At 42.7% G+C, this 15,098-nt stretch overlaps 1 protein-coding gene across 2 annotated transcripts in view; it reads left to right on the top strand.

Moving 5' to 3' along the window:
* The window catches only part of IFT81 (intraflagellar transport 81), a 102,660-nt gene that overhangs the window by 67,167 nt on the left and 20,395 nt on the right, over positions 1-15,098 (top strand). The window contains exons 15-17 of one of the 2 annotated variants that reach the window (XM_038763245.1): positions 12,622-12,708; positions 13,338-13,409; positions 13,500-13,581. In XM_038763245.1, the coding sequence (XP_038619173.1) occupies positions 12,622-12,708; positions 13,338-13,409; positions 13,500-13,581 (241 nt within the window). Of the gene's footprint in view, positions 1-12,621; positions 12,709-13,337; positions 13,410-13,499; positions 13,587-15,098 lie in introns of both variants that reach the window. The other variant, XM_038763244.1, reaches the window with a different exon arrangement.

Genomic DNA, 15,098 nt, shown 5'->3' with positions numbered 1-15,098 from the left:
ACATTAGGCAATAATTGAATGAATGTCAACTTTGTGGTCTGAAACAGTTTGTGAGTTTCCAAGTCTCCTAGGGAGTAATTTAGACACTGGGGAAATTGAGCTTAATCATCATCATCATCAATCGTATTTATTGAGCGCTTACTATGTGCAGAGCACTGTACTAAGCGCTTGGGAGGTACAAATTGGCAACATACAGAGACAGTCCCTACCCAACAGTGGGCTCACAGTCTAAAAGGGGGAGACAGAGAAATGTTGACAGCTTAATGTTAATAAATGTCAAAGATAACACAGTTGTGATTTAGCAGGGAAAATGCAATTGAAAAAAATGCACGTATAGCCAGTACGATATGGGATTTTATTATGATCGCCATGCCAGAAACAATAGTCTTCAAATTTTCTTCTTTTAGTTAGACTTAAGAAAAAAAATGAAAGCACAAAAAAGATATTTATGTTGCCAACTTGTACTTCCCAAGCGCTTAGTACAGTGCTCTGCACACAGTAAGCGCTCAATAAATACGATTGATGATGGGCCTGATTTACACAGTATTGTGCAAACCAAACCCAAGAACACAGATCATGATAATAATAACGATGGTATCTGTTAAGCTCTTAATATGTGCCACAAGCTGTTCTAAGCACTGGGATAGATACAAGGCAATCAGGTTGTCTCCCATGGGGCTCACAGTCGTAATCCCCATTTTACAGATGAAGGAACTGAGGCACAGAGAAGTTAAGTGACTTGCCCAAGGTCACACAGCAGACAAGTGGAGAGACTTCTGTTCTTGTGCATCTAGCAAAAATTCTGAAAAGATATTTAGTGCATAAGTTATATTTTTGTTTGGTTAAAATTGCGCATATCGGTTATTCATTTGGTGATTGAGTCATAAGCCTTTACAAAATTTTCATGCTTGGAAACGACATATGAATATCTTTTTTTTTTGCATTGATCACTGCAGCTACTTTTTCTGGGCCTTCCCCCAAGCCCAGACGTTAGTAACCCAGCACTGCCTACCTCTCACGTTACAAAAAACCATAACCACATCATTTCCATTCTCAAAAGGGTACCACTGAGTCCCTATTCATTCAGGGCAGAGGGTGGCTTAGTGACTAAGCATTCTCCTCTACAGTTTCTGCCATCTGGAACATCCTACCATTTCATTTAATCATAAACCTATTCTGAAATATCAGATGAAATACATAAATCCTCCTTGACCGCCAACTTTTAGTTTCCGTTTAGCTTTTGAACCTTATTGTTAAGCCCTGTATCTGTATTTAACACCACAGATTATTTTGCAGTAGATGTATTCTTACATTTTAAAGTGGCAGACTCACTTAAAAATCACTCCCTCCATTATTTAGTCACCCAACTTGCTGTAGCATTTGAAGATTGGCATTTTATTATGAAATTGAAGTAACACCACTCCAAGTACATCCTATATACACAGCATTTCACTGTTTTCAGTCAACTGGAATCTGAATAACAACTTGAAAAGTTTCATAATGACCTATATTCAGTTTTTATTTGTGGCTTAGTGGATAGAGCACAGGCCTGGGAGACAGAAGGGCCTGGGTTCTAATCCCAGCTCCACCACATGTCTGCTGTGTGACCTTGGGCAAGGCTCTTACCTTCTCTGGGCCTCAGTTACTTCATCTGTAAAATGGGGATTAAGACTGTGAGCCCCATGTGGGACAGGGACTGTGTCCAACCTACTTAACTTCTATTTACCCCTGTGCTTAGAAAAGTGCGTTGCACAAAGTAAGCACTTAACTCTGCCATAATAATAATTATTGTTGTTATTATTCAATCATATTTAAGTTGCAGCAATTAAATAAAACTGCGCACTTATTTTACATGTGTGGAATCCATCACTATTGAAAGAACATGCAGTGTCTTGGTTTAACTGTAGCCAACTCCCAATTTGAGTATTGTGTATTATTGTGTATTATTCATACACCCTTCTTCCCCCTCTCACCTTCTGCCTGTTTTTTTGTCCATAACACTGCTTCTTAGTATCCCCATTTATAGATGGGTAAGTGAACAGAGAGAAAATGAAATTCTTATGGATTAATTTTACTCCCATTTAGCAACTTTGGCACATGCAGAAATAGAAATTTCTGTCCAAACTGAGTATTTTAGATTATATAATGTTTAATAACTGCTATTATGTTTCCTATAATCACAAATGTTTGAATTCTTTTTCAAGAGGAAAGTTTTATTTTCTATTTAATAATAATGTGGCATTTGTTAAGCACCTACTATGTACCAGGCACTGCACTGACTACTGGGGTGGATACAAGCAAATTGGGTTGGACACAGTCCCTTTCTCACATAGTCCCTTCTAGACTGCGAGCCCACTGTTGGGTAGGGACCGTCTCTATATGTTGCCAACTTGTACTTCCCAAGCACTTAGTACAGTGCTCTGCACACAGTAAGTGCTCAGTAAATACGATTGATTGATTAATTGATTAGGGCTCACAGTCTCAATCCCCATTTTACAGATTAGGTAATTGAGGCCCAGAGATGTGCCCAAGGTCACCATCAATAACAGCTAAATCCATTTCTTCAGGGCCAAATTAAGGTTATGGTGGGCCTAGGGAAGAGAAAGGGCAGTAAAGCCACCCAGGCCAAATCCACCTTATCTTCCCTCAACTAATTTTAAACATTCCCTGACTAATTTTGGCTCCTCAGCTACCGCAGCAAAGAGTAGGATGTGAAAGAACTGCTTTTGGAAGACTCTGCAAAGAACAGTTGAAAGCTATGAGCTCTCCAAGGGTGGTCTAAGAAAGCTGGCCCCTTGGCCCAATGGTTAAAGGTCTCTGCATTTTAAAATAACAAACTTACAATATAAACTAGAAAAAAAGTTTCTAATTACTGTTCATATGTGTGTTTAGATTACATTTTGTTCTCTCCATTCTAATCTCAGCACCAAATACCATTATAAACATATACCATAGATTTTATAATCATTAGTTACCCCCTAGTGATCTCCCACTGCGTATCACTCTTCAACTTCGCTGAGCTCTAACTCTACCCTCACCAACTCTGAAATCCCGCTATCTGATTACAACCTCTTCACCTGCCTTCTCTCCCACACACCCTCTCCCTTCAAATCTGTCCTGTTCCCCCACCGAGACCTCCAGTCTTTTGACCCCATCCAGTTTTTTCAAGTCATCATGCCCCATTTAGTCTCCATACCCAAACTGCCTTCCCTTTATAACCAAATTGACACCCTCAACACCACCCTCTCTACTTAACACAACTCACTCACTCCCCTATTCCATCACTGATCTCATACCACTAACCCACTGTCCTGGATCACCTTCACAGTCTGCTTCTTTTGTTCCTTGTGCAAGAGCTGCAGAGTGCTGCTGGCAGAAATCCAGATACCAGGCAGACCTCATCCACCTAGCCTTCATCCTTACCTGCCTGGCAATATTATTTTTCCATCTTTATTGACTCTCATGCCTTCACCAGTTGTTTCAGATGTTTAACTCCCTCCTCCTGTCCCTGTCCCCACACCATCCGTATCTCTTGTCCTTAATGACCTAGCCACCTACTTTATTGAGAAAATTTTAGCCATCAGGCATGATCTCCATAAAATCTCCCCTGCTCCTCTCCAGCCTGTTCTTCCTCCTATCCCTTCTTTATTTCTCCCATTTTTCCCAGCAGCATCTCAAGAGGAGATACCTCCTTTCAGAATCCACCCCTTCCACCTGCACCTCCAACCTCATCCCCTCACAGCTATTCGAAACACTTGCCCTCTTCTTCCATCCCTCTCTCCATCTTCAACTGTTCACTCTCCAGTGGCTACTTCCCCACTGCTGTCAAACATACTCAAGTCGCTCCAATCCTAAAAAAAGCCCTCCCTTGACCCCACAGCTCCATCCAGTTATTGCCCCATCTCTCTCCTACCATTTCTCTCCAAACTCCTCGAGTGAGTGGTCCACACCCGCTGCCTCCACTTCCTTTCCCGCACTTCTCTCCTTGACCCTCTCCAGTATGGTTTCCGTTCCCATCACTCCACTGAAACTGCCCTCTCAAAGGTCACCAGTAATCTCCTTCTTGCTAAATCCATCATCCTCTACTCCATCCTAATCCTCGTCGACCTCTCAGATGCCTTGAACACTGTGAACCACCCCCTTCTCCTGGAAATGTTATCCAACATTGGCTTCACTGACACTATCCTCTTCTGGTTCTACTCCTATCTCTCTGGCCGCTCATTCTCAGTCTCTTTTGTGAGCTCCTCCTCTCCCTCCCACCCCCTACCTCTCTAGTAGTCCCTCAAGGCTCATGTCTGTGTTCTCTTCTGTGTACACCCACTCCCTTGAAAACTCATTTGCTCCTCTGGCTTCAACTATCATCTCTATGTGGACAATTCTCAAATCTACATCTCCATCCCTGATCTCTCTCCCTCTCTGTAATCTCACACTTCAGATTTAAAATGTCCAAAACAGAATTCATGTTCCCACCCAAACCCTGACAGCACCAACATCCTCCCTGTCTCATAAACCCATAACCTTGGTGTTGTCCTTGACCCTTCTCTCTCCTTCAAACTATACATTCAGTCTGTCACTAAATCCTGCCAGTTCAACCTTCACAGTATCACTAAAATCCACCCATTCCTTTCCATCCAAACTGCTATCACATTAATCCAAGCAGTTATCCTATCGTGCCTTAATTATTGCATCAGCCTCCTTGCTGACCTCCCTGCTTCCTGTTTCCCCACTTCAGTTCATGCTTCATTCTGCTGCCCCAATTATTTTTCCACAGAAACATTCAGTCCGTATTTCCTCACTCCTCAAGAGCCTCAGTTTCCCATCCACCTCCACATCAAGCATCCTTACCATGGACTTTGAAACACTCGGTTATCTTGCCCCCTCCTACCTTACCTCCCTGATTTCCTTCTACAACCCAGGCCACACACTTTGCTTCTCTAATGCCAACTTTCTCCCTGTACCTCAGTCTCGTGAATCTTGCTTCCAGTCCCTCACCCACATCCTGCTTCTGGCCTGGAATGCCCGGAATGGAATGCCCTCCCTCTTCGTATCTGACAGATGATCACTCTCCCCACCTTCAAAGCCTTATTAAAAGCACATCTTTTCCATGAGATGTGTGAGAAGCAGCATGGCTTCGTGGACAGAGCTTAGGCCTGGGAATTAGAAGGACCAGGGTTCTAGCCCCAGCTTTACCACTTGTCTGCTGGGTGACCTTGGGGCAAAGCACTTAACTTCTCTGTGCCTCAGTTACCTCATCTGTAAAATGGAGATTAAGATTGTGAGCCCCATGTATGACGTGAACTGTGTCCAACCTGATTATCTTGTATCCACCCCAGCGCTTAATACAGTGTCTGGCACGTAGTAAGCACTTAACAAATTTAAAAAACAACAAAAAAGGCCCTCCCCATCTAAGCCCTCAGTTCCTCAGCTCCCATTCTCTTCTCCATCAACCTTGCACTTGGATATGCATTATTCGATTGTATTAGAGTGCTTACTATGTGCAGAGCACTATACTAAGTGCTTGGGAGAGTACAATACAACAATAAACAGACACATTCCCTACCCACAACGAGCTTACAGTTTGGGGTGGAGTGGGGAGACAGACATTAATATAATTAAATAAACTACAGATATGTACATAAGTGCTTTAGGGCTGCATCCTTTACTCCCCCCTCCCTCATTATCCGTGAATATAAAGGACCCCTGTGTAGTCAAAGATTGCCACAGTTGGTGAAGTGTAGCTGAAAGAGCCAATAATAATCATAATAATAATCATATTTATTGAACACTGTGTGCAAAGCACTGTAGTAAGTGCTTGGGGTAGTACAATACAACATCGGACACAATCCCTGCCCACAATGAACTCACAGTTTAGAGGGGGAGACAGATATTAATATAAATAGATAGATAAATAGATTACAGATATATACGTATGTGCTTTGGGGACGGGAGGGAGAATGAATGAAGGAGCAAGTATGAGCGATGCAGAAGGGAGTGGGAGAAGAGGAGAGGAGAGCTCAGTCCGGGAAGGCTTCCTAAGGAGGTGTGCCTTCAATAAGGCTTTGAAGTGGGGAAAGCAATTATCTATATGTTGCCAATTTGTACTTCCCAAGCGCTTAGTACAGTGCTCTGCACATAGTAAGCGCTCAACAAATACGATTGATGATGATGATCTGTCTGATATGAGGAGGGAGGGCGTTCCAGGCCAGGGGTAAGACGTAGACAAGAGGTCAGCAGCGAATGTGAAACCGGTGCTCGCAGCTGTAGCATGTTCATATGAAGACTGTCCTTTATTGTGCTTTGCTGTGCATAGACATGTTTTATATCCTTAGAAATAGGAAAATGCTGCACATATTCAAAAATTCAGCAGGAAAATATATCCCTGCCTAAGAACACATAGGAAAAAATCCTTGCCCCAATTCCGCTCTTTGTTTTTACTCAGTGGAACTTGTCATGAGTAGCTGGTAGTCTTCTAGACTGTGAGCCCTTTGTTGGGTAGGGATTGTTTCTACTTGTTGCCAAATTGTACTTTCCAAGCGCTTAGTCCAGTGCTCTGTAAGTGCTCAATAAATGTGATTGAATGAATGAATGAATGAATGGTAATTTGAAGTGATCTCCAAAGTCTTTGCAAAGCGAGGTACCTCTATACATGAAGACCTCAGAAGTGATCTTCAAAAAACATTTTCCTGAGTAAATGCTTCCAGTGTGGAACAATAAAGTATTTCTTCTGTCTGCTTGCTTCCAGGAAGTGTCTGAATGGATACTGCCAATCATTTTCATTAAATGTCTGCATTCATTCAATCATATTTATTGAGCACTTACTGTGTGCAGAGCACTGTACTAAGCGCTTGGGAAGTACAAGTTGACAGCATATAGAGACGGTCCCTACCCAACAACGGGCTCACAGTCTAGAAGGGGGAGAGACAACAAAACAAAACCTGTGGACAGGTGTCAAGTCATCAGATTAAATAGAAATAAAGCTAGCTGCACATCATTAACAAAATAAATAGAATAGTAAATATGTACTAGTAAAATAAATAGAGTAATAAATCTGTACAAACATATATACAGGTGTTGTGGGGAGGGGAAGGAGGTAGGCTCAGTGAAGAGAAGCACCGTGGCTCAGTGGAAAAAGCCCAGGCTTTGGAGTCAGAGGTCATGGGTTCAAATCCCAGCTCTGCCAATTGTCAGCTGTGTGATTTTGGGCAAGTCACTTAACTTCTCTGGGTCTCAGTGACCTCATCTGTAAAATGGGGATTAAGACTGTGAGCCCCTCGTGGGACAACCTGATCACCTTGTAACCTCCCCAGCACTTAGAACAGTGCTTTGCACATAGTAAGCGCTTAATAAATGCCATCATTATTATTAGGGTGGGGGTGATGGGGAGGAGGAGAGGAAAAAGGAGGCTCAGTCTGGGAAGGCCTCCTGGAGGAGTTGAGCTCTCAGTAGGGCTTTGAAGGGAGGAAGAGAGCGAGCTTGGCGGATGGGCAGAGGGAGGGCATTCCAGGCCCGGGGGATGACGTGGGCCGGGGGTCGACGGCGGGACAGGTGAGAACGAGGCCTAACGGTGAGGAGATTAGCGGCAGAGGAGCGGAGGGTGCGGGCTGGGCTGGAAAAGGAGAGAAGGGAGGTGAGGTAGGAGGGGGCAAGGTGATGGACAGCCTTGAAGCCAAGAGTGAAGAGTTTTTGCTAGATGCGTAGGTTGACTGGCAGCCACTGGAGATTTTTGAGGAGGGGAGTAACATGCCCAGAGCGTTTCTGGACAAAGATAATCCGGGCAGCAGCATGAAGTATAGACTGAAGTGGGGAGAGACAGGAGGATGGGAGATCAGAGAGGAGGCTGATGCAGTAATCCAGTCGGGATAAGATGAGAGATTGAACCAGCAAGGTAGCGGTTTGGATGGAGAGGAAAGGGCGGATCTTGGTGATGATGTGGTGGTGAGACCGGCAGGTTTTGGTGATGGATTGGATGCGTGGGGTGAATGAGAGAGCGGAGATGAGGATGACACCAAGATTGCAGGCTTGTGAGATGGAAGGGATGGTAGGCTATCTAAAGTGATGGGAAAGTCAGGGAGAGGGCAAGGTTTGGGAGGGAAGATAAGGAGTTCAGTCTTGGACATACTGAGTTTTAGATGGTGGGCAGACATCCAGATGGAGATGTCCTGAAGGCAGGAGGAGACCCAAGCCTGAGGGGAGGGAGAGAGAAAGCAGGGGCAGAGATGTAGATTTGGGTGTCATTAGCGTAGAGATGATAGTTGAAGCCATGGGAGCGAATGAGTTCACCAAGGGAGTGAGTGTAGACAGAGAACAGAAGGGGACCAAGAACTGACCCTTGAGAAACCCCTACAGTAAGGGGATGGGAGGGGGAGGAGGAGCCTGCAAAGGAGACTGAGAATGAACGGCCAGAGAGATAACAGGAGAACCAGGAGAGGACGGAGTCTGTGAAGCCAAGGTTGGATAGCGTGTTGAGGAGAAGGGGCTGGTCCACAGTGTCGAAGGCAGCTGAGAGGTCGAGGAGGATTAGGATAGAGTAGGAGACATGGGATTTGGCAAGAAGGAGGTCATTGGTGACCTTTGAGAGGGCAGTTTCAGTGGAGTGTAGGGGACGGAAGCCAAATTGGAGGGGGTCAAGGAGAAAGTTGGCGTTGAGGAATTCGAGGCAGTGGGTGTAGGTGACTTGTTCAAGAATTTTGGAAAGGAATGGTAGGAGGGAGATAGGGCGATAGCTAGAAGGGGAGGTGGGGTCAAGAGAGGGTTGTTTTAGGATGGGGGAGACATGGGCATGCTTTAAGACGGCGGGGAAGGAACCAGTGGAGAGTGAGCTGTTGAAGATGGAAGTTAAGGAGGGGAGGAGGGAAGGGATGAGAGATTTCATAAGATGAGAGGGAATGGGGTCAGAAGCACAGGTGGCTGGAGTAGCACTTGAGAGGAGGGAGGAGAGCTCATCTGAAGATCCTGCTGGGAAGGATGGTAGAGTAGTGGAGAGGGTTGAGAGCAGGGGGGTTGGAGAAGGGGGAGGAGTGACTTTGGGGAGCTCAGACCTGATGGAGTTAATTTTACTAATGAAGTAGGAGGCTAGCCACTTTGACCAGAAATTGGCTTATACACAAGATTAGTAATATTTGAATATTTTTGCAACAAGGAAAATCTCATTAATTTTTAAAAATACAATTAGATTCCCTTTAGGAGTCAGGTTGTTTTGTGAATGTTGAATTTTCATTTGTTTTTTGATAGATAAAACAACTTTTCTAAAGTGGCGATATCATTTATATCTTCATTGGTTTTGATTCTGTTGGGCAATTGCCATTTTGATAGAACTAATTTTTCACAACTAGATTGCCTCTAGTGTTTGCCCATTCACCTCCACATCAAACAGAAGCTCTTGACCATTGGCTTTAAAACTCTCAATCACCTTGCTCCCTCCTGTCTTATCTCATTGATTTCCTCCTACCACTCAGCGTACTCAACTTTGTTCCTCTTCTGCCACCCTTCTAGCTGTACCTCAGTCTCCTCTGTCTCGCCACCAGCCCTCGCCCATATCCTGCCTCTGGCCTGGAACTCCTTTCCCCTTCATATCTGACAGACCATCACTTTCCCCACCTTTAAAGCCTTGTGAAAATCACATCTTCGCCTAGAGGCCTTCCCTGACTAAGCCCTCTACTCCCTCTCCCATCTACGTCACCCTTCTGCTTGGATTTGCACCCTTTATTATTTGAGTACCTAGAAATCTGTCCTGAATCGGGAGAAATGGAGAAGGCATGACACCTGTCCTTGCTTTTGGCTGCAACTCAGACCTGAGGACCTGAGAGTGGGGTTGAACCATTTCCCACTAACTCATACCTCCTGTGGACTATAAAGCTCACTGAGGGCAGGGAGCTTGTCCACCAACTCCTTTATATTGTACATTCCTAAGTGCTTGTACTGTGCTCTGCACACAGTAAGCACTCACAAAATACCATTGAATGATTGATTGATTCACCCCACCCTTAGCCCCACTGCACTGATATGAACATGTGTTCATATCCGTAATTAATTTCAATGTCTTTCTCATCCTCTGAACTATAAGCTCCCCTTTAGACAGGGAACATTTCTATCAACTTTTATATTATACTCTCCAAAGTGCTTAGGAAGGTGCTCTGCACACAGTAAATGCTCAGTAAATATGATTGATTTGTATTTCGAAGTAGTTATATCAAATACATAAATGAGAGAGGTTATACTTTTTTTATAATTTGTGTGTTACTATATTATAAAGTAGAAGAGGAAAGAATAGTTCACTTCATGTCAGCCTTAAGAGTTAGATAATTTCCAGCTGCAAAGAGGAAGTACTAGAACACAAAATGAAAGCAAGAAACTGGGAGGAACAGCAGGTTCTGACTTCCAACCAGTTCAAAATATAGTAACGTAAACATATGATATCAGTTCTTTGTTACTTTATAAAACTACATTGCCTGGCACCTCTCAAAGAGATGAGAAGCAGGGTAGCCAAGTGGATAAAACCCGGGCCTGGGAGTAAGAAGACTTGGGTTGTAATGTTGGCTCGGCCTCTCATCTGCTGGGTGACCTTGGGCAGATCACTTAACATCTCTGAAGTTTCCTCATCTCTAAAATGAGGATTCTGCCTCCCCACTAGACTCTAAGGGACAGGGACAGTGTTTGACCTGATTATCTTGTATCCACCCCCCCATCCAGCCTTTAGCATAAAACTTGACACATAGTAAGTACTTAAATACTATAATTATTATCATTATTATGATGATGATTTAGCACAAGCTTGGTCTTTCACCCTGTACTTTCACTTTCTAATTTATGATTAATTTTGTTTCAGATATATCATATCCTTTTCATTCCCCTTAGTTAAAAAAAGTTCTGAATTTAATCCATCAACCAGGGGTATTTATTGAGCACTTACTGTGTCCAGAGTATCGGGAGAGTACAATGCAATGGAGTTGGTAGACATGATCCCTGCCCTCAAGAAGCTTTCAGCACTTAGAACAGTGCTTTGCACATAGTAAGCGCTTAACAAATGCCATCATCATCATCAAGCTACCAGGGGAGAAAGATATTAAAATAAATTACAGGTAGGAGAATGTACGTAATTGCTGCAGGGATGGGGTGTGAGTGAGTAACAAAGTGCTCAGGGGTTACAGATTGAAGTGCATAAGTGATGCAGAAGGATGGGGGAATAGGGTGGAAAGAGGTTAGTCAGGGAAGACTTCCTGGAAGGTATATGATTTTAGCACAGCGTTGAAGATGCAGAGAATGCTGAGCTGTAGGATTGCTCCCAGACTGAGCCCCTTCCTTCCTCTCCCCCTCGTCCCCCTCTCCATCCCCCCCATCTTACCTCCTTCCCTTCCCCACAGCAACTGTATATATGTTTGTACATATTTATTACTCTATTTTACTTGTACATATCTATTCTATTTATTTTATTTTGTTAGTATGTTTGGTTTTGTTCTCCGTCTCCCCCTTTTAGACTGTGAGCCCACTGTTGGGCAGGGACTGTCTCTATATGTTGCCAATTTGTACTTCCCAAGCGCTTAGTACAGTGCTCTGCACACAGTAAGCGCTCAATAAATGCGATTGATGATGATGATGATGACCAGGAGGGCATTCCCGGAAGCGGGGTGGCCGTGAGCAAAGAGTTGATGGCAAGAGATGAGATCAAGGTGCAGTAAGTAGGTGAGGTAAGTAACGGGAGAAGTAGATTGGGGAGTCATCCACACAGGGATGGTTGTTGAAGCCATGAGAGCCGAGAGGTTCTTTTTATGGCATTCCTTAAGTGCTTTCTACGTGCCAAACATTGTTCTAAGTGCTGGAGTAGATAGAAGTTAACCAGGTTGTACACAGTCTCTGTCCCACATAGGGCTCACAGTCTTAATCCCCATTTTACAGGTGAGGTAATTGAGACACAGAGAAGTGACTTGCACAAAGTCACCCAGCAGACAAGTGGCAGATCTGAGATTAGAACCCAGGTCCTCTGATTACCCGGCCCACCTTCTTTCTACTAGGCCATGCTGTTTCTCTAAGTTTAATTATTTTTAATTGGCGTTTATGGACTCATTGTTACCTTAATTCTGAAATATATGGAAAATGTTTTAGGGACTGTAACCTCCCAGAATGAAAAGTTATTTGAATAAACTAGTCACGCAAAACCCTACAGATGGAGCTTTTAATCCTGTAAATCAGAGAAATTACAACATAACATGCAAACTTCATTCTAATGTGTATATCTTGCATCTTTACAGAAGTCAGTTTCACTCAATAATTTCACTGTGTGTCAGTTAAATTCAAGTAGAAAATTGGCAAGAACACTCTAGGACTCCTGTATATATGTATATATGTTTGTACATATTTATTATTCTATTTATTTATGTATTTATTTTACTTGTACATATCCTATTTATTTTATTTTGTTAGTGTGTTTGGTTTTGTTCTCTGTCTCCCCCTTTTAGCCTGTGAGCCCACTGTTGGGTAAGGACTGTCTCTATATGTTGCCAACTTGTACTTCCCAAGCGCTTAGTACAGTGCTCTGCATACAGTAAGCGCTCAATAAATACGATTGATTGATTGATCTAGGACCATTTTTTTCATTTACACAACTCTCTGCCTTTTTCACACCAGGAAATAACACAAGAGCGTGATGAAAAGAAAACCCAGTATGACAGTTGTGCAGCAGGCCTAGAAAGTAATCGGTCCAAATTAGAACAGGTAAGAAAAAAGTCTTCTAAATTGCAAGTAGAGCAGTGCATTTATTTGCATGTTTCTATAAGCTTTTACTATTTTCTGCTCATAGGGCTAATGGTCATCATCCTTTGTGAGCTCACAACACACCTGGCCAATACTGATAACAGTACCACTTCTCCCTTATCTTCTGATGTCACGATGGTTTGAGCTTTCACATTTTAAGAAGTTATTTTGTGTTATATTCACATCCCAATTGCTATATTTTATACCAAATCAATATTTATCCCCAGATTCACAAAAGAGCTTGTCCTGCAGATAATTGATTTATATGTACACGCAAATGTGTAAATGAATATTTTGGTGCTAGTTGCTTTTCATGGTGAGTAGTCTAAAAGATATTATATATATCTTTATATATACATATATAAATACATATATTATATGTATTATATGCAGGTTGACTGGAAGAGTAAATAAAGGTATAGCTTACCTAGTTTTAGGCAAGTAGGCTGAAATAACAAACAGAATTAATTACTGAACAGTTCGGGTGATGATTTCTTTGATTGTTCTTCATAAAGCAGATCTTTCCAAGTCTGTTTTTACTAGAAATGTAAGAATGCTGCTTATTTAAAACATTCATTTTCATATTTTAGGAAGTCAAAAGGCTAAAGGAAGAGTGTAGTCAAGAAGAAAGCCAATACCATTATATAAATTGCGTGATTAAGGTAAGGAAAGAAAGGATGAGACAGAAAGTTTTGTTGATGTTATTTAGCCAGTGACTTCTTACACAAAGCAAACTATCCCTTTCCATTTAGAATCTAGAAGTACAACTTCAACAGGCTAATGATGAGATGAGGGCATATATCTCTTCCGATCCACAGGAAAAAAAAAAAGGCAATTAGGTAAGTATATTTTGAGATCTCATGTTCTTGTTTAGATCAGGGGAATGATTTAAAATGATATCGGGGAAACAGTGGGAGTCCTGATTCCGAGAATCAAAGTTAGAGAGAGAGAGAGAGAGAGTGTGTGTTATTTGTGTGTGTGTGTGTGTTTGTGTTTTCTGTTTCCAGGTGTGACCATGTCTCTCTCTTTTATCATGTCTCTCTCTTTTATCATTCTTCCCCACAACCTCCCCCCGGGGCCCTGTCCCGAATTCGCACCTGTGTTTGCAGTGAAAAGTTGACACCCTCAAATGACATTGCCTTTGCACATTTTCTTAGATGAATTTAAATAGGTAGAGTCAAATCTTTAGAGGAGCAGAAAGATGACTGCGTTTCTTTTAACACTTAAAGTTTCAAACTATATTCCAGTTCTCAGTTTGAAACATAAAGCATCATGGTATAGGTATTTAAAAATTAAACAAGGGCTTATATTTAATGAATTTGGAAAACGCATAGATAAGTTAAGGCAAAAGGTAATTGTTTGGCAAATGAAATGAGTCGGTCCATTGTATTTATTTAGTGCTCACTGTGGGCAGAGCACTGTACTAAGTGCTTGGGAGAGTACACTATAACAATATAACAGACATGTTCCCTGCCCACAACAAGCTTACAGTCTAATGGGGGAGGCAGCCATTAATATAAATAAATAAATGAGAGCGGTGAAGAGTTTGAACAACGTAGGAAAATGAAAGAATATCAGGTATTATAGTACAGATGCTCCCTGGGTTACAACCACACCAACAGTACATCCTTCTCAAAGACAGGAGCTGTAATCCTTTGCTAATTTACTCCAGTAGGCCAAGCCCCAATGTTATAGCTAATCATTGCAGGTAAATTAATTCCCTTTCCCCTCACCCCTGTCTCTGATAACTTTTCTAACCCCCTCCCCTACCTTTCCACACTCTGATAACTTTCCTAACCCCCTCCCCTACCTTTCCATAACCCAAACTCCCTTTCCCCCACATCTTCCTGGTCCTTCCCTTTTGTCCCACAATTTTTTTTTTTTAACTAACCACAGCAACAGCTGCTGTTCTGGCTGCCATTACTCCTTCCCCTTCCAGCTTGCATCATCATCATCATCAATCGTATTTATTGAGCGCTTACTGTGTGCAGAGCACTGTACTAAGCGCTTGGGAAGTACAAGTTGGCAACATATAGAGACAGTCCCTACCCAACAGTGGGCTCACAGTCTAAAAGGGGGAGACAGAGAACAAAACCAAACATACTAACAAAATAAAATAGGATAGATATGTACAAGTAAAATAAATAAATAAATAAATAGAGTAATGAATATGTACAAACATACATCCATATATACAGGTGCTGTGGGGAAGGGAAGGAGGTAAGATTGGGGGGATGGAGAGGGGGACGAGGGGGAGAGGAAGGAAGGGGCTCAGTCTGGGAAGGCCTCCTGGAGGAGGTGAGCTCTCAGTAGGGCCTTGAAGGGAGGAAGAGAGCAGCCCTGCTTACCTG

This window comes from Tachyglossus aculeatus, chromosome 21 (assembly GCF_015852505.1).
Source record: "Tachyglossus aculeatus isolate mTacAcu1 chromosome 21, mTacAcu1.pri, whole genome shotgun sequence".
NCBI lineage: Eukaryota > Metazoa > Chordata > Mammalia > Monotremata > Tachyglossidae > Tachyglossus > Tachyglossus aculeatus.
This window is presented reverse-complemented; position numbering and strand designations above follow the sequence as displayed.